Source organism: Aplidium turbinatum, chromosome 12 (genome assembly GCF_918807975.1).
Source record: "Aplidium turbinatum chromosome 12, kaAplTurb1.1, whole genome shotgun sequence".
NCBI lineage: Eukaryota > Metazoa > Chordata > Ascidiacea > Aplousobranchia > Polyclinidae > Aplidium > Aplidium turbinatum.
This window is the reverse complement of record NC_137483.1, coordinates 2,814,856-2,835,751: the sequence shown is the minus strand read 5'-3', so window position 1 is coordinate 2,835,751 and position 20,896 is coordinate 2,814,856. Positions and strand designations below refer to the sequence as shown.

The 20,896-nt window shown below is 37.2% G+C and overlaps 2 protein-coding genes across 2 annotated transcripts; one reads left to right on the top strand and one right to left on the bottom strand.

Moving 5' to 3' along the window:
• Positions 1-1,332: 1,332 nt before the first annotated feature.
• Positions 1,333-20,024, bottom strand: LOC145780810 (E3 ubiquitin-protein ligase RBX1-like). The gene is made up of 3 exons (XM_082592452.1): positions 19,764-20,024; positions 5,319-5,525; positions 1,333-2,186 (listed from the first exon to the last, which is right to left on the bottom strand). The coding sequence occupies exons 1-3, from the start codon at positions 19,824-19,826 to the stop codon at positions 2,136-2,138; spliced, it is 321 nt and encodes a 106-aa protein (XP_082448578.1). The 5' UTR covers positions 19,827-20,024; the 3' UTR covers positions 1,333-2,135.
• On the top strand, positions 10,250-11,927 carry LOC145780805 (uncharacterized). The gene is made up of 2 exons (XM_082592444.1): positions 10,250-10,384; positions 10,966-11,927. Exons 1-2 carry the CDS (start codon positions 10,250-10,252, stop codon positions 11,320-11,322), a joined length of 492 nt encoding a protein of 163 aa, XP_082448570.1. The 3' UTR covers positions 11,323-11,927.
• Positions 20,025-20,896: the final 872 nt, after the last annotated feature.

The following is a 20,896-nucleotide window of genomic DNA, read 5'->3' as shown; positions in this document are numbered from 1 at the left end:
ACTAGCCCACAAAATAAAACAAACTCTAAATTTAGACCAACAACTTTCTACTGAAAAACTTTTGGTTTCTTATAAAGAATAGGCCTACTTGGAAAAAATCTATTTCAGTTTTCCTGCGCAACCATCTCTTGTTGCGAGCAAGGTTTATCAACTTTTTTATTGACCAAAGCGATCCTGTATAAACGAATCGGCTTATTCAAGAATTTTTAAAGGTGTTCGAAAATTGTTATGAAACAAATATTAAAACAGGCATACAAATCTTAATATTGGAATACAAACCAGAAAATACTTTTTATTTGATAAATTTCTATCGGGGATATAGCCTAGTGGGCTCACCTACACAGCATCATCATCTACATACACTATGTCTCCGATTTCTATTGATATGTCAGGTCCGCAGCCAAATATTAAAAGTTTTAAGGCTAAGTGTGCCGCGAGCAAGAAAAGGAAGGTTGTGGAGCATTGGCTTTAATCGGACAGTTGCTTCATTGTCAGGGTGCGCAATAATAAAGCCTAGGCTATGTAGGAAAAAACTATGTGATTTTGTCTACATTTTTACATTTACAACTTTTAATCATATTTTTCAAAACATTGGGTTGTCAAAACTATCATAGTCTACAAGCCCGCTCACTGAGATTGACAGAGTGAAGTTTCCGATTGTTGTTTGTGATTATAATACCATCACCAGGTGCCACTGGATGGACAGCAATAGCCTACGTTGGTTGGTTTTGAATCTTTATCCTCGGACTGACAAAGCCTTGATAGGCTATTCCTGGTAGTTTCGCTTGCTTGTAGAGGCTCTTGACACAAGGCCGGTTACTGAGATTGGCAGAGTGAAGTTTTCCGATTGTTGAAGTGTTGTTGCCGAGGAATTATTCCATTCACTGGGTGCCGCTGAATGGAGAGCAGTCCTGAAAATGCGTTGCTCAAGCGCACATCCCGAGAGTCGAACTTGCGTCGCGTGATCTTGAGCAGGGCGCGTAACCACTGAGCTAACCGGGCGGACGCACATCATTTATACTTATTCCTGGTGTGAACAGCAAAAGGAAACAAACATGCGCCATTTTTCGTGCGACGTTTTTGTATGTTGAAGACAGTTTTGTATGTTCGGTGTGAATCTCACCTTATTTCGTTTTCTTTTTTGTACAATTTTTTTTACTTCCGCTTCTGCACAGCAGCACAGGTGATGTAGTAATGTCTAGTTCTACTCATACTCGATGCAGTTTTGTGTGTGTCTGTTGTGTGTAATTATAATGTGTTTGTTCATTTCAACATCTTGTCGAAATATCGCCTGTAGTCACCAGAAAAAACATGACACGCAGAAACTTAAGTCATAGTTAAGATTTATTTCTCAATACAAATTAACAATAACACCACAAAGAAGTAACATCGTCCAGTAAATGCAATAAATCTTAAGTTAAAACAAAATATAAAACTGATTTTTCCAGTTTCATGAGAACCAGGATATGAACTAAGTGACTTCAATATTGTGGCACACGCTCCTCAAAAATGTAATTTTGAAAATAGCCGAGTTAACTCCTTGAACTTGTAATCACTTTGTTAATCACTTTGTTAAGAGACGGTGTGTTGTTAAGAGACGGTTAACCAGCCAGAGCTTAAAAGCTAGCTTGTTAATTTTTCCAAGCCATAGTTTAGAGAAAACAAAGTTGTTGCCACAGAGAGTGGTTTCGAAAAGAAATCTATGTGTGATTTCACATACATGCAAAACTTACAACTCTACTGGGCTAAGCAACTGATACAGCGTTTATTGAGCCTCTGTTGATCAATAATGAAGTTCAAGCATTCCACATTAACTCAGTTTTATCAAATGCTCAAACTTAACGCTCTACCGGTAGAAAATAGTTTTTTAAATAATAAAACTAAACATAATATACAAAACAAAATATACAAATGTTTGTTTACAAATTAAATTAGTTAAAAATTTAACGACTACATTTTGTAGCTTAAAATTTTACAAATATCCATACACATTGTGAGCATTGCCAAGACAACTTAACGACCAAGCTGGTGTTCAAGAATTGTACTGCACATATTTATTGGTCAGAAGTAAAAAGTAAAATTGAAACTACAAGTTGACAACTAGACAGAACTTTAAACAAAATCAAAGGATTGTTCTACCGTCCATACTTCTGAAATTCCCATTCACGATTATCCAATGGACAAACCTACAAAACATACGTTTGGATATTATTAAGTGAACCTGCTGCATAAACGCATGATATTTCATTAACTCAAGGTGCAGTTGACACAGTAAGCGACTAGCGGAAGATGACACTCATATTATGAACCGTTTAAAACAGTAGAGAATCGTTTAGTGTTCACATCTCATACATATCCATATAGATGCATATTGCATATCCATTATCCATTTTAAAAGTGTAGCTACATGTGTAGACTGATCATTAAACATAAAAAAGCAATAGCCTATTTAATACAAGCACTACAACAAATACTAATCGTTACTCGGAATGGCCCGTTTCGGCGAGTCCGATTCGGCTAATCCGATTCGGCTAATCCGATTCGGCTAGTCCGATTCGGCGAGTTCCCTATTTGGCGAGAGCCTTTTTCGGCGAGTGCCCTATTCGGCGAGTTTTTGAAATTTTATTTTTGAAAGGGAATTATCGGGTACCGTAGCCTAACTGTTTTCACATCGTTTTAACGTCGCTGAACGTGCAGAAAGGAATAAAAATAAAATGTTTTAACTATTAAATTAAAATTCGTCATGTCAGTTCAGTTGTTTTTATTTCTGACTATCATGTGAAAAACAATACACGTCAACATAGCAAAGGTAGAAGCGACAAAACGTGAATGCAAAAACGTGCTTGAATTCGTCATGTCCGTTCAGTTGTTTTTAATGTAGAAGCGACAAAACGCGAACGTTAAAACGTGCTTGTGGCCGAAGTAAGTTATTGAGTTGAAAGAAATTTGACACGGTCGCAACACCTTCAGAAAAATTTAAGATGTGAAGGGAAAATAAAAAAAAGAAAATGTTACAAAAAAAAATCATGTTTAATGTCTATAAGTTAGTACTTTTGAATAGTTGAAATGATTAGTTTGGATCAACAAATGTGTGGCCTACAGCTTGGATTGAAAGGAAATTATCGGGCACCGTAGCCTAGTTATCCCTACCAGCAAAAATTTGTTTCAAGAACCCAGTTAGCCTAACAGTTCATTTTTACATTGTAGTAACAGAATGAAAAGGCTAACTAAATGTGTGGCCTATCGTTTTAACGTCGCCAAACGTTGAAATCGTGTAGAAAAGAGAACTTTGATGACTAGGATACGTTGCAAGCCTTAAAGCAGCCGGCGGCCATGGCCGCTAAGTAGTGCTTGGATGACCGCCTGTTCTACCTCCTCCGTCGGCCAAGTTCGGCCGCCGGTTTCTCAATTATTTAATTTCGCAATAGAATGATCGTGGATTAAATGTCGAAAATATGTAGTATCAAAGAGTGACGCAGAATTAGGTCAGCGCGTCAGAATCACTACTGTTGTATTGAATATATTCAGCTGCGAGCACCAGCGCTGGAAGTCTTGTTTGCAATTCCCGAATGTTTATTTTAACGAAGTGTTAATCCGGAGTGCTAATTTACATCGGCTGGCGATATTGTCGTTTTTATATCGATTCAATGTTGTCGGACATTAAATCGTTGTTAAAAAGGAGAACTTTGTTAGTTGACATCCGTGGGTAAAACACGTGCCTTCATAATTGAGAAATGTCCCCGCTGTGGGTTAGTAACTTCACACCCTCAATGGCGACATCATAACGATATAAATGGTCAGGTTTTATGAAAGGCGGTATGCAGTTGAAACAATTTACTGAGCTGCGAGCAGTTAAAACAATTTAGGGTCGTTGGATGGTCCCGCAATACCGGATTACAATCCCGATAGAGCATTTAATGCGTGGTACAACGATTCTATTGCAGGACGTCGCCCAGACTTCAACAACGCTAAGTGATTATTTTAACATTGTTGCAAGTTTAATGCTATTTACTTGTGCTATCGTTATTGTATTTTGGCCTCCAAGCACGCAGATTTGGCCGCCGAGAAGGAGCTCTCGGTAGGCCACGATGGCTGCCGAAAAAACAACACGAGTTTTAAGGCCTGCGTTGAAACTGAGAAACATTCACAGTAGCCCTTCGATACGTTGCATTTTTAAGATAATGTATTCAGACGTTGAATCAATGTACAAATGAACTGTTAGGCTAAATGGGTTCTTGGAACAAATCGAAGGGCTTCTGTGAATGTTTCCCAGTTTCAACGTATCCTAGTCAGCAAAGTTCTCTTTTCTACACGATTTCAACGTTTAGCGTCGTTAAAACGATGTTAAAACGGCAATTTCTGCTGGTTGGGATAACTAGGCTACGGTACCCGATAATTTCCTTTCAATCCAAGCTTTTGTTGATCCAAACTAATCATTTTAACTATTCAAAAGTACTAACTTATAGACATTAAACATGATTTTTTTTTTTTTTGTAACATTTTCTTTTTTTATTTTCCCTTCATCTTGTAAATTTTTCTGAAGGTGTTGCGACCGTGCCAAATTTCTTTCAACTCAATAACTTACTTCGGTCACAAGCACGTTTTAACGTTCGCGTTTTGTCGCTTCTACCTTTTTCTACACCTTTGCTATGTTGACGTAAATTGTTTTTGATAACATGATCAAAAATAAAAACAACTGAACTGACATGACGAATTCAAGCACGTTTTAACGTTCGCGTTTTGTCGCTTCTACCTTTGCTATATTGACGTGTATTGTTTTTCACATGATAGTCAGAAATAAAAACAACTGAACTGACGTAACGAATTTTAATTTAATAGTTAAAACATTTTATTTTTATTCCTTTCTGCACGATTTCAACGTTTAACGATGTAAAAACGGCAATTATAATTAGGCTACAGTACCCGATAATTCCCTTTCAAACATAAAATTTCAAAAACTCGCCGAATAGGGCACTCGCCGAAAAAGGCTCTCGCCGAATAGGGAACTCGCCGAATCGGATTAGCCGAATAGGACTCGCCGAATCGGACTCGCCGAATAGTAGCAGACCCATCGTTACTAGTCAATAGCATAACAACATAGAAGACAACTCACAATGTCAAATATGTGTAACATTTCAGTACAATTAAAATATTAAAAAGTTGATGTTTAATGATAAAGGGGGAAATGGAAAATGTGAAAAAGCAAAGGGCCAAGAATATCTCAAACAGGTGAAAGGTTGTGCCCCTTTCAATAAAAAATTGACATGTATGACATTATTGTATGATATGTGTAAGGAAAACAGTTGCTCACTACTCACTTGTCTGGTTTTAAGCCATCTTGATATGCAATGGAAATGAAAGGCATGATTGCAAACCCCCCAAGCCACAGTGCACTCATCAGATGTGGCTGATGCTTGATTTGCTTGGCATTCAATGCACAGATCCATAATGTGGTTCCTACAGATAGCACAGTTGTCCACAACGATGTCCCAAGCCCACAATGCAACTGCATTCCACTTTTTTACCTAAAAACCATGAAAATTGTCACATATCCCTAAAAGTATGAAGGGTCGTCACAATGGCTATCAACGCCAGACAAGAACGACCATTCTAATTCTTTGGAAACTAAACAATGGTATTGGAAAACTGTAGTTAACAAAAAACCTTTCTCCACCAATTAGATGGGACACAGGAGTGCAGAAACACTGACAGCCGAATTTGATAAGGGAGAGGAATGTTTGAAAATGCTCAAATGGATGATGATCACTGTTTCTGCAATGCCTAACTTCAATCAATTGATAGTGGATTGTGACCCTTGAAAGGTGCAAACTGCAAAGAGTATCTTTATCTGTACATTATTCAGTGCTTTTAAAGTATTAAAAATTACAAAGAACCACAACAAGTATAAATTTGTGTAAAAAAGATAAGTCTGAATTAGGGATGGGCAATTCCGAATACCGAATCCAGAAGGATTCGGATCCTAAACTATCCGAATCGAAAATGGCAATAAAACCGGGTAGTAACATTCGGTTTTAAAGATATGCATAATAAGGCGATGTGAAATTTGAATGGACAAAATCGAATTATCACACAGGGTGACTACTGTTGTGTAGAGTATTTTTGTGAAGTTTTATGCAATAAAATCCAGTATCCGTAAACATGTAAGCGTTTTAAGGTTAGTATTTTCTAATTCTTGCAAGGTGATTCCACAAAAAATACTATCACAACGCATCAATCCACGTGATCCAGATAGCGCGCTCTGAATGGCTAGTTAGGGAAAACGCGTTGTGTGCCGCACACGCGCGCGCGAGCGATTGCTGTCTGCTGCTGAGAGATTTATACCTTGAGATGCTGAATTGCTGATTATTATTGAAGATAAGGCTGCAAAATTCAGATAAGAAGTTGTGTTCAGCCGAAATGTTTGCTATGATTTTATGCTTGGTTGTTAAATAACACTGGTCTACAAATTTCAACTTTTTTTTCAGGTTTGGGTTTTGACAACTGATTTTGGCTAATTTTGGGGCGCTGAATCCGAAAATGAACTCAGATTTTTTCTATCACATCGAGTTTGCTTTCTTTCGTTGCCATTATTTCATGAAATTGACCAATTTTTACCATTTTTAGTGCAGTAAAATGTCAAATATAATTATTTTCTGACAGCTATAAACTTTCAAACATAAAGATATTTTTACACTAAATTCATAAATTGGTTCAAATTTCCTCTAAAATAAAATAAAATCCTGTTATGATAATCGTAATAGGACATAGTGGAGATTGGTAGGGTTGAGTTTTTCCATGCTGGCTTGAACTCCCTGTCTAATTGGCTTCTCAGGCGTTATCTGTGGGTCAGCTGCTATCTCTATGCAGTGTGCAGATGGAATATATCGTAGGAAGACAGCTGGTGGGAGTAGATTTGACTTAGTAATAAATTCTTGCTTAGTAAGGAAGATTTATATAGAAGTTTCATAAAGCACATGTACATTGTACAGACCAACATCAGAGTTCAAGCTGAAAAGTGGTTTGTAAAAGGAAAAGGTATCTTCATACTTTATAAGTTTGAGTTCAAGTCGGTTAAAGTTTTTGGTATAGTTGTGTTTCTGTGGAAAAACTTGCTCTTAGAAAACTACTAACAAAGAAAGATTATATTTGATCTCAAGCTATGTCTGCTTCCAGCAAAAGAAGAAAATGTTGTAATGATCCGGATATATTTTGTTACATTTGTGGATGCTTCATGTTGAAGTCTCAACAATGCAATATTACCACGTTTGTAAAAAGGGCATATCTTGCTTACTTTAAAGTCAAGTTGGGAGACCAGGAAAAAAGCTGGGCTCCTCATAAAGTGTGCAAGACCTGCGTTGAATGTCTGAGAACTTGGTCGCAAGGAAAAGGTTCACAAATGAAATTTGGAATACCCATGATTTGGCGAGAGCAACAAAATCATGTTGACGGTTGTTATTTTTGTCTTGTTAGTGTGAAAGGGTATAACAAAAAGAGTAAACATCGTTTGAAATATCCAAATCTGGATTCGGCACTGCGGCCAGTTCCTCACAGTGATGAAAAGCCACTGCCAGTATTTACATCACTTCCAGAACTACACGAAGAGGCTATTTCTTCTTCAGAAGCATCGTTTAGTGAAGGAGAAAGTGAAATTTTTCAACCAGCACCCGAGGATCTGTCAGACAAACCTTCCCAGTTTAATCAGATGGAATTAAATGATTTAGTGAGAGATTTGTAGCCTATTTGTTTAAGCAATCTGCGGAGTTATTGACATCAAGGCTACAGGAAAGGAAACTTCTCAAAGCTGGTACAAGCGTGACATTTTACCGCAAACGAGAAGAAGAACTGCTTCCATATTTTGCTTCCCACAGTGATTTCGTTTATTGCAACAATATATAAGGGCTTCTTTTAGAAATGGGATTACCACAGTATGATGCAGACGAATGGAGACTTTTCATTGATAGCTCCAAACGAAGTTTGAAGTGTGTTCTAATTCACAATGGTAACGTGTACGGTTCTATTCCGACAGGACATTCGGTGACAATGAAAGAAGAGTATCAGAACATCAAAGCCGTTCTTGAAAAGTTAAAGTACGGTACTACGGTACCATGAGCATGGTTGGCTCATCTGTGTAGATTTAAAAATGGTAAACTTTTTGCTGGGGCAACAAAGTGGCTACACCAAATACCCATGTTTCCTATGCTACTGGGACAGCAGGGCCAAGGATCAGCACTGGAACAAAGAAGAGTGGCCTCCAAGGCTCACCTTGACATCTGGAGACAAAAATATCATACGTGATCAGTTAGTTGACATCAAAAAGATCCTCTTGCCTTCTCTTCACATCAAACTTGGTCTAATGAAACAATATGTAAAAGCTTTGGATCATGAAGGAGAGTGTTTTAAGTATATATGTTATGCTTTCCTTGGTCTCAGTGAAGAGAAAAAAAGAGCTGGGATTTTCAATGGACCACAAATCAGGCAATTGTTAAAGGATGAAAATTTTGTAAAATCAATGTTGCCATTCGAGGCTAAAGCTTGGAATGCTTTCGGTGCTGTTGTGAGAATTTTTTTGGGAAACAGAAAAGCAGAAAATTATAAAGATCTCTTAAGGGAGCTACTGCTTAGTTTTGAAGATTTGGGATGCAGGATAAGCATCAAAGTTCACTATTTGAAGAGCCATGCGGATGAGTTTCCAGAAAACTTTGGGAAAGTTAGTGAAGAACAAGGTGAACGTTTCCACCAGGATATTAAAATTATGGAGGAACGTTATCAAGGTCGGTGGGATTGTCATATAATGGTCGACTATTGCTGGAGTTTTAAAAGAGAAATTCCAGATGCTGCTCATAAAAGAAAGTCCCTCAAAAGAGCATTTTTAAGCTTATAAGTGAAGAGTTCATATTTTATGAAAGTTCTTTTTTTTTACTGTTTCTGAACTCGCCCTGCCCAAGTCCCTTTGAGTCAGTCTTTATTTTGGCACTTTGCTATTTCTGTGTGTGTCTTCAGAATTTCTGCACTCCATTGGAATGTCTATGTGCATATTGTGTGAACTGTAGGCTATAATTCAGATAATACCTTGTCACTGTCCTATCGACATGTTCGTCAGCACAATGTAGCGTTTGATGTTATTATGGTTGCTCTTTTGCATGCCTATTTTTTATTCCAAGGCATGAAATTTTAATAAAGACAACGCAAATTTGTGTGAATATAATATAGAATGCTTGTTTGCTAATTAAAGCTAGATTATTGCAGGTAAAACAGTGTTTATTGCATCAGAATTCCTTGTTTTGACAACAGAGGGGGGGCAAAAATTGATTTTTTTCAAAAATTTGGGATATTTCATATCTCAAAAACGTGATGTGATGGAGAAAATCTGAGTTCATTTTCGGATTCAGTGCCCCAAACTTAGCTAAAATGAGTCGTCAAAACCCAAACCTGAAATTTTGTGTAGACCAGTGTAATCATTCAGGCTTCGGTTCAAAGTTAGTTTAGGCTAGGTTTTCAAAATTGTGTAAAGTAGGCCTAAGAGGCAGTGTCTGTAATTATCAGGTCTTCTGGAATAAGAACTGCTTATTCAGGTGAAGTTGCTGTTTGTGGTTCTGTATTTTTTATATGTAGCTTTGAGAATGACACTAATAAAGTTCATAGTATTACGGAAGGCTCAGACAACTAAGTTTTCAGCAATTAAATTCTTAGTTCTGTGTACCGTACTGTAAGTGGGCTATGTTTTTTTTCTTCAAAAAATACATTAATCTCTTCACATATTATCTTTAGTTCATAAAGCTGACCTTGTTGTGGGTAGCATTGTTAACTGTTAAATCATGCCTAAAAGTTCTAAAAAGAGAGTAAGAAGCATGGAAAGCTCTTCTGTCATTGGACCCTCCAAGGAGCTTCCCACTGCTGATTTACCAACACTACGATATCATATGTTCTTGCATTCTGTACTTTGTTAAAGGTGATACTCAAGTACTTTATTACTGCAAGTTTTTCTCTGACTGGTTTTAATTAAGCTTGGTAGTGACATAAAACATAGACCAACTCGTATATCTTCGTATGGATGAAGGGTAGTTGTTAAAAATACTAACATATAGCTTGCATGAATGAACAGTACACGTAGGCTACAATAACCAACTAGAAGACACTTTTCAAAACCTTAATGTGTTGAAATAATTAATTGCACGTTTACAGAGACAGAGCACTCATAAGAAATTAATTTTTCAGGAAGCTGGAAAAAAGCTAACTATTCTCTTTTCAAATGAAGATTGCATTCCTAAAACAATTGAGGTTTCTTCTCTCCCAACGTTATCGTAGAGTAGAAGCACTGTTATACCAAATTGGGCCTCTTGACAAAAGGACAACGAAAACGCTTCAAAAGAGAGTTAACAAAAAGGTAAGTACTTACATACGGTATCTTTTCAAACTTTTTTGTCTAGTAATTTTCTATGAAATGTAAGGCTTTTATAAGTATATTCTTTGATAACAGGGTCATGCATAGACATGTCCCATGTTGTGTACTGGGGTTGGTCTGTTGTTGCCATTGACATGGCTCTTCTAACAATATTTGTTGAATGGAGCCATATGAGAAGGAGAATGGGTTACTGCCAATTCTACAACCCCACTTCACCATTGCAGATGTAGTTCAAACAACTCTAGATAGTAGGTGGTTTAGGGATTTTTCGATTTCCTAAAGCATTTCCTCGTGGGAAAGTGATTCAGATGTTCTGATTTCTATATCTGTAAAGGCAGGCTTGTGCTTTCACTAAAGCTAGTCGTGCTATAGCGAGAAGATTTTTCTTGACTATCACTGATTTTTACTGCCATTTGTCCGAAAGAGTATTATTTGTTATGTTTGGCATATTATATATTGTTTTTCGTTGTGATAGTCAGAAATAAAAACAAACTGAACTGATTTACATGGATTATTTTGTGTTCTTTACATTTATCATTCACACAAAAAACTTGTTTTTCAAGAGCCTCAAACAACAGCGAGGAGATGATTTCGCTGCAGCAAAGAAGTCACAAGTGATAGAGGAAGAGAACTGGAAGAAACAGCAGTTTTCTGCAGCAATTGATGAAGAAATTGACTCTCCTTTCGAACCAGCTGCACCTGGTACATCTGAATGTAACAATGCTCCGGTATTCAGTGATGATCCTGCTCTGCGATCTTTTTCTGTGAACATGTTACAAAATATTCGCAAAGGCAGTAACTCTTGTGATGTTTCTGTCCGCACTTTTACCCAACCAAAATTAAATTTGTATGCCAACTCACTGTTCTCTTTGATTGGGAACATGCCACGCTTACTGAGTCTATCCTTACTTCACACTTGACCATGGATGAACTAAAGGGTTTGATAAACACAAAGTTTGAATACCCTCATTTTCCTGCCCATACTCAGGCTGTGCAGCGTCTCATTTGGGAAGTCACAAACGACTGTGGAAGTGTTGCTGGCCATCAACGACGGGATGGTTTCATTCGGGCGAGAATTGCTTCGCGTAGGGTCTTGCCGAAAGCAGACACGAAATCTGACTTTCTTTCATTGGCTGCAGTATAATGTTTTGATATTCACCACTGTTTCTTGTTCATTGTCTTTATTCTTCATTCGTTTGTGCACGTTTTACAAGCACATATAAAGTTGGTTGGTTGATGTGTAAGTAAGCTACCATTGGAGAGTTGCAGTTACTATATCTGTCAAAAAACAAATGTAAATCGGCGAAAACAATCGAATATTAATGCAGTGCGTTGTGTGATTATGTAATACATATTACCACAACAAAACCAAAGTGTCATCTTATGCACAGTGCATTCCTACTCTTGCCATAGAAGTGAAAAAGGCTTTAATATCATCAGTTTTTGCTGACCAAGCAAAAATAGGGTTGCCAGGTGATTGTTTAATATCTTACCGTACACCGCCAGACTTTACCTAAAAGGGCAACTAGCAGTCGCATCATATGTAATTGTTGTTGTGGTTGTTAAAGTTGAAAATTTTTACAATTTAAAAAAGATAAACAAAGTTTTTTCTTCAAAAAAATTGTACCTGGCAACTCTGTGCTGGCAACAAATGCCAAAGACAAAATCGACTACATGTTTAAGGTTACTGAATATTTTTGCGTGAAATTTTACAGAAATACTCTACATAGCAATAGTCACCCTGTGTGATAATTCGATTTTTGATTTTTTAAAATTTTTTGATTTTCACATCGCCTTAATGCATAAGTCATGCAACTTTACAAGCTGTCAGCTTGAGACAGTGAACTCAAAAAAGTGTGTTTTTTTTCTTTGCACCGATACCATCCGCACTTTAAAAACCTTTTGCACGCGTTGTGCACGCACGGCACATGCATCCCTACGTCACTCGCTCGCATGAGCAATCAAAGAAACTAAGTGCGCAATTTTCTTCACCACGCTTTGTACACATGCACAATGTTTTTTTCAATCCAGGTGCGTATGCGACTCTGCGATAGTTTGACTGGTGGGCGTAACAACATTGAGCAGATGCCCCTGCTAAAGGAGTTGGCTCTGAAATATCTCGGCATACCTGCCACATCAGCATCTTCCGAACAATGCTTTTCCAGTGCGGGCTTGACGGCAACTAAGCTGCGCTCTCGTTTGACTGGCAGTCATTTGGAATGCTTTAATGCAGGGAATCCAGCTTGAATTGAATTCACTGCAGGAGGATGACATTCTTGCACAAAATTTCAATAAGATAAACTCCATTGTTGAAAATATGAATTACTATTTATTTGATGTGCAGCCCTCCTGTAAGCATTACATTTTCCTAACTGGCCCTTTTAGGTTGCCCACTCCTGCCTTAATGTGTTGCACTGCAAAAAACATCTACTTTGATTGTGTTGCTTTTGGGTATAAAATTGCAAATAAACATTGCATTTAATTTTTTTACTTTTTGCGTTGCTGGAGCCTGGAAGTTAATAGGATTCGGTATTCTGGATTTGATTCAATATTCCGGAATAGTAAATCATTCTGAATGTCCCATCCCTAGTCTGAATTTCAATTACAATAAAAGCTTGCATTATTAAGAACATCTATAAATAGATGTTTGTAAGATATTGTTATTATTTATTTGCATCAGACAAGGATGTCCATGCTTGAGTTAAGGAGCCAAATAAATCAAATGGCATGCTTTAACACGAACAGCGGCGCAAAAGTAGCCAAAAGACAAGTGCATTTTTATGTGATTCAGTTGTGATAAGAACTGATATGTTTCTACACAATTACTGTATCAAAATTCGTTCTTGGTATGTGGTGTGATTTACTGTTGATTGTACCTAAATAAATCTGAACAAAAAGTAAGAAAAATAAACGCATGCGTGCGATCCCGTCTTATTAACTACTGTAGCTGAAAAACATGATTGGTGCACAATCATAACTGTTGCTTGCAAGTTAGTCAAAAACTTCTTTTTTAAGTATATTATAACTCTTTTTCTGCTGCAGACACATCTATAAACTCTTAGAAATACCTAAATGGTCATAGGAAACTAGGCTATCTCTTCTGAGAATTTTAACACTAATTTGGTCGCTCTACCATAAGTAGTTTTTGAAATAAGTAAAAACAAGGGTATTTGGAACGTTAAGAGACTGCCCCACATCTTTATGATGTCGTAATGAGCTAAAATTTTGGGTGTCGAGTTATCAATCAAACCGCATCAGACTGCAGGCTTTTGCAAATTCAAAATGATGAAAATATGAAACCCTAATGTATGCATAGGCTATGCAGTATGCATGCATCATGTATTCTAGTCGATTTAGGGTAATTATATAAATCATGGTCAGTGGTGGCTATGCAGGTAGTGCATTTATTAAAAACATACACAAAGAACAGGAAGATATTTTTTAACATAAATCTCTTCCACACGGCCTTTCAGATAATGTTATCACGCGTATATATATGTCAATATCACCTATACACTTCAAGTACAGTAATTTGTGATTAAAATTCGGCTCACGAATGACTAGTTTTGTTGACCAATGTTTTTCTTTGGCCCAAAAACAAGATAACCAGTGCTTAGATTTCTGCGTTTGTATTTAATATGTGTAAAATTGATGCATGAAACAATGTGTTGACAAAAAAATTTGATAACATTTAATCACATACAATGGAAATAATTTGCTATTGAATTTGGGTGATGATTTTTCATGTAATTGTTCCGCTTTGTTGACCACAAAATGAGCTTATTTTGTATAATATGGTTCATAACTTCATGAAACCTTAACCAATTTAAAAAAATATAAATTGTTGGAATCAGTAACAAAGGTTCTTTATGTATGATATATTAAATTTGAGAAAAAATTTATGACATTGGGTGACAAGACCTGGATCAGTTGGCATGGAATGACCCTAAAGCTTTAAGTGAAGAATTGCATGACTTATAATATAACAAAGTTAAACAAAATCATGAAGTGATTTTTACAAAAAACCTTCAAAAGTTGCAACATTTGCTGACACTTGATATTCACGTGCACTAGCATAGCGAGGCATATTGTGTAAAATTGAAAATGATTCATCATAGGTAATTTTAATCTCGTTGAACAAACATCAATAGTAATTGTTGTTTATGCCATAGTTGACATGCATAAAAAGATGTGCAATAAAAACAAAACAACACATGCTTTACTCTTTGTGAACATTTATTATATTTATTCCTTAATTTGTTTGCTGTGCAATATGGCGATTTAACTAGTCTTAATATAGTATGCCGTTATGTGATAAAAAAGAGTCGATTATGGACAGATGGACACCCAAATACTTAATTTTGTCAACAAAAAGATTGATTTGGTTTATTGAATCTTTATCGTCAGACTGGGAAAGCTTATTGCAGAGCTTAATCTTAGGCAGTTTCGCATACTTGTAGAGGCTTTGAATTACTGATGCAAGCCCGATCACCGAGATTGACAGAGTGAAGTTTCCGATCGTTGAAGGGACTTATTATTCCATTCATGAAATGTCACTGAATGAAGAGCAGTCCAAAACATGTGTTGCTCGAGTGCACACTCCGAGAGTCAAACCAGCCACCTTGATCTTGAAGCTTCTTTGTTCCAGAAGTCAGGCGCTAACCAGTAACCATCTGAGCTCAGGCCTCGAAATTCGTTTTTGTTGACGGCGGACAAACGTGTCCGGTCTGAGCAGCTATCTCGGCGGACAAATTAAGTCTCACGGCGGACACACCAGTTTTAGCGTCGATCGTCATGCTTAATCACTTTATCTTGATAATTCTTCACCATTTGGGAACTATAGCTACGGTTTAGAAGGCTTGTTAAAATTGCAGTGAAGTCACTCTGAAAGGCTTTTATCAGACCAACGACTTGCGCTTGAAGAGTCAAAGCGCCCTGTAGCTGCTCAATACGCCGCATAACTGATTAACTTCCACCGAACGAGGTCGTGTGGCTTCTTGCGTCACAATGCTCTGGGGCCTGGGCACGAATCGGAAAATTTCTACACTAACGCTACTATTTTCTGCTGTGCAAAGTTTCACTAGGCTTTTTATTTAGGTTTATTTTTGCGTGTCATGTGAGCGAAAGTGAATTTTCCCTAGGCCTTTTCTTTCTTACTGTAATATCAAAGCTTAAAAAATTCTGTAACCAACCTTGCCTTATCAATATTACTCGGAGATCAAAGCCAGAGATTGTGACGTAAGACGTGAACAAAGTTACGCGTGAATAGTGTAGAAGTACCGTACTCCCATCGATTCTTGGCGAAGAATTCACCTTTGTTACGCTGATTCAATGTCATCAATCGTTGAAGCAACGTAAAAATCGAAAGTTTTCCTGATTGAATAGAAACTAAGGGTTACGATACAATATTCACATTTTCTAGATGCGTGCTAGAATGCGAGGGAAATTATATTCTCGCACCAATTGTTCGTGGTATGCAATGACGCTTTGTATCGCTAGTTCCTGTGTTCTTTCTCGGCGGACAAATATGACCGATCTAGATGGTACTTCCCGCGGACATCACATGCTGTGACGGCGGACATGACCGCCGTGTCCGCCGTGAATTTCGAGGCCTGTGAGCTATCGGAGAATCGACAGTACATATTTAAGGCATGGCAGATAGGTCAAGGTGGTTAGTAGTTGAATGAGTTTCGCTTTTAGCAGCATGATTGTTGCTTACTTCACTGTGAAGTAAGCAAGGTGGTTAGGTTTGAACTAGAGATGTACCGATATATCGGTATCGGCATCGGTATCGGTGATATCGGCCATTTTTTGAGTATCGGTATCGGCATCGGTATCGGCAAAATTTGGCCGATACTGTGGCCGATACTAAACATGTAAAAAAAGGCGTTTGCTGCGGATTTTTGCAGAAGCAAAGATATTACATAGATTTTTTAAAGTAGTTACTAACACCACATTGATATAGAAAAATAAAAACCTGTTCAAATTTTTGATACCTCACACTCCCATGACTTCATGTGCGTACCTCTTGGCATTGTTTGCTTACAGTGATTCTTTCACTCAAACAAAACGTTTTGTTTCAGCAGTTTTGCGTTGTTCGATTCTTAAGTTGTGAAGGAGACTCAATTTCTCCAATATTTATCATGCTTTTCTTTGTGTTTCTTTTTATTTCTCAGCAGAGGATAAAACCAGGCCAAGACTACCCAGGTAGCAAAAATGTATACTTTTGCATCGTTTTTACGTTGCTAAACGTTTAAAAAACCATGTAACTTGGTTGTTTTTAGTAAGCTGGTTTTATCAGTTTGTGATTTAATATCCACATTTCGTTGTAATAAACTCACCAAGCTTAAACAATGTCATGGCAGAGTAAGTAGACTTAAAATGATAGCAATGGGACTACCAATCCTCACTAAACTAATCAATAAATGGTCTTGTTGCGCCTAAGATGACAACCTCATTGTGAAGAAAGGAGCGTTCTTCCCGGCTATCAGCACAAGGCTGAGCACTCATTAGTACAGCGAGCTGTTGCGATTCGCTAACCATAACGGTGTAGCTTCCACGCTAGCCATTTAGACCATTAAATCAACTATATGTTTCTCGGCAGCCGTTTTGTAGCAAGAATTGACATCGACAAGAATTGAAATGGCTAGTGTACGCCCGGACAGCAGAATAACTAAGTGTTATGATTTAATTTAGGGTGCTTTAAACAGAACATTTTTGCACGTAAAGCATTAAATTACCACTTTGGGCCCATAATTTGCTTGCAAAGCACTCGCTTACCTTTCTGGGCCCTTTTGCTAGATTATGGGCCCCCAGGACTAAAGAATAACAACTTTAATGCTTGAAATCAGTCGTTTAGGATGGTTTTAGCCAAACATTTTTGTGTGTAAACTATAAAACCACAATTTTGGGCTCTCCCAACAAACACAGGCTTGGGCCGTCAAGGGTACGCCGTACCCTCCGTACCCCCTCTCATAGGCCTTGGTCATTTTAGGCGCAACAAGACCATTTTGATTAGTTTAGTGAGGATTCGTAGTTTCATTGCTTTCATTTTGAGCATACTTATTCTGCCATGACATTGTTTAAGCTTGGTGAGTTTATTACAACGAAAGGTGGAAATTTAATCAGAAACTGATAGAACCAGCTTACTAAAAACAACCAAGTTACACGGGTTTTTTAAACGTTTAGCAACGTAAAAACGATGCAAAAGTATACATTTTTGCTACCTGGGTAGTCTTGGCCTGGTAAAAGCTTTTCAACCGAACGACAAGCGCCATTAGGTTGCACATTACTTGTCGAATAGTTTTTGTACGACTACACAAATCACTTGGTTTACATTTTACATCTTATTATCAATTATGATAGCCTAGCCTATTTGGAGAGTTTGCGCAAACACTTTATTAATTTTTCAGAAACCCCAATTATGATGTAATGTTTCTTCCCTTATACCCCAGTCCTCAATTATGGTGGCCTTTCATTACTAAAACCTACTATTATGACACAACAATGCAGTTGAGATTGGATTCTTGAATCTTTAATAAGTTATGCCAATTGAAAACTTTTTTCAATAGTTTTATGCAAATAAGGTAAAACTTAGCATTTGATATGATTCCTTGCAAATACCAAAATTGCTTCTTTTTGTAACACCAAAGTATCGGCCAAAATATCGGTATCAGTATCGGTATCGGCCTAAAAAAGTGATATCGGTATCGGGATCGGTATCGGCCAAAATATTGGTATCGGTACATCTCTAGCCGAACAACATCACAAATGACTTTCTACAACTAAAAGTAATGTCATGTTGTTAAGCAAATTCCTTGCAAATTTCAATCAATTCATGTAAACCAACAAGACTAGGACAAAAGCAACACAGATCATCACTCGTATGGAAATATAATGTGATTCAAGAATGCATTCCCTTCATAGCAAACAGGTTTTGAAGTGCTCAACTTTTATATTCAACTATAATTAAATGAAAATAGCTTAAGTTGAGCAAAAAACTACCGAGCTAGTCCAATTCACAAGTTATTTGCTGTTCAATTCAACACAAGTTTTCTTTCAGATTAGTTACCGGTACATCAACATCTGGAACTGAAATACTTTTTACAATTTTTATGGTAGTTTTGACATGGTGTAACTAAACTTTGTAATGGATTAACTTCGGACATGGACAACTTTGTCTGACGCAAATAAATAATAATAATACAACACTTTTGGGAGCTGGTATACAAGTCCCCCCCCCCATCACCCTTGGCAACTCATGACAAAGAGGAATTGACCAAAACATGTGAATTGAAGTGTGTGAACAGTGAAGCAAAGGTATCAATCAATCGTTTATTTATCAAAAAACAAAACACAAAAGTGACATAAAACAATAATACATACAATGTTTAGGTTTTGTTATTGATAGGGAGACAACGAAACAACCATACGGTCAACTAGTCAGTTGCCACCCTGGAAAGAATAATTTGAGTTATGAAACTAATCAACAATTTAACCAAATCGGTTATATACAATCAAAAAAGAAAACACAAACAAGACTAATACTTTGATTGGTACGTAACTTACAATTAATTGTCAGCTTCATAAAATTGTATGCGAGATTTTCCAACAAATAGTAATCATGAAAATCAGTGGACACTGGACGCCATGACAATAGACATTGTTGAATGTAAGAGCTTAGGCCAAATGAAGACCCACTATCAAGTATCATAACTTTGCAAAGTCGATGCTTTGCTATGTTTTTTGAAATCATAAAAAGATAACTTTTTGAGATTGCTTGCAACCTCTGACCACACCACTGGTCCAAATACTTGTATGGATTTTGTGCCAAATTTTGTATTAGTGCGATTAACAAAATAATTATTGTTTGCATGATATCTAGTGTTATGGTTGTGGATGAGTGAAGAACTTGTGAACAATGCACAGTAGGCAGAAGGGTACAAGTTCATGCAGACTCTGAACATGTGTTTTTTTATTTCTAGTGTACATATGTCTTCAAGCTTTAAAATATTCATTTAAAAAAATAATGGACTGGTATGGGCTCTATAATCGCTTTTTGTGATTATTCTTATTATTCTTTTTTGCATTTTTCTGAGAGGGTCTAGAGCTTTGTTGCAAGCTTTACCCCAGCTAGTAATGCAATATTGAAGGTGGGAGTAAATTAAAGTATAATAAACGATCAACTATAATTAAGTAGTTTCACCCTATATGTTTGGTTGAGTCAGGACTGTCTTTGTCATGAGTTGCCAAGGGTGGTGGGGGGACTTGTGTGCCAGCTCCAACTTTTGAAACTAGCTTATATGCAAGATGGCAACCAGCACTTCTAGGTCTGTGAATGTTAACTGCCCTGGAAACTTACCTCAAATCTTTTTTTTGGTCCAGTGCCAGCAGATGAAGTCGAGGGCTGATCTGTTTCCATCATCTTTGAAGCTCCTATTTTCTTCAAATTGCTAAATTTTGAATTTCCTCTAAACTGTAGAATTACATTTATTGCAATAATAAAATACTTAATAGCTTACAGAATATCCTACTGAAAACAATATAAGCATCGAGTAGACGAGTATATAACTAGTTCAACTCATGAGAAAAGAGTAAACCATATAACACATCTTCAGTCCATCAACGAATTACAATTACGAGTCATCACTTCACAACAACATAGCAGAAATGGTGTTGCCAAAGTGACAAGTAGGCCGTAGGCGATGGAGAAAAAAAAAGAGAAACACTGATCTTTTGGAAATCATTCGCAATTTTACTAGTTACCAAATTCTTTTATTATAGCATCCCAATTCTTGTGTAGGAACCCATGACGAATATTTTTTGTCTTGATTAAATCTTTATCCTCGGACTGGGAAAGCTGCTTGTAAAGCTTAATCCTGGCAGTTTTGCATAGGCTACTTGTGCTGTAGAAGCTTTGAATCACTGACTATAGTGATGCAAGATGCGACGCGTACGCGGCCGCTTTTGACTTTTTCGCCGCGCGCCAGGCCGCGTGGAAGGTTGAAATGATAAAGCCGCGCCGCTTGCCGCGTAAACTTTCAAGAAATTAAACTTTCGTAAACTTTCAAGAAATTAAATTTTCGTCAACGTAATCTTTCAACTTTTCAAGAAAATCAGTTATGAAACTTCAAATTTAAATTGGAAACACGGATCAGTTTTTTTTCCTTTGCAAACCCTAAGCTGGAAAGCTATGCAAATGCAAATTGCAAATGGCTTGCAGTTGACACTGTTGACAGGGTTTTGGGGCTGGCTTGTCAGGAAAGCTGTACGAATGTTTTTGGTTAATAGCCTAGCTGATAAGCTCAGCTCCCAGTTACCAGGCTATAGGCCTAGTGCAACTACCGCAATAGTTACTATAACAGTTAGCCCTGTGACTTCAGGCTATAAGTTTTACTTTTGTGTGTGTAGTTCATATAGCCATTGACATTAAAATTGTTCCAGCCAATTGTTCACCAAATCAAACGTCATATACAACCGTTATGGTCTACTTAA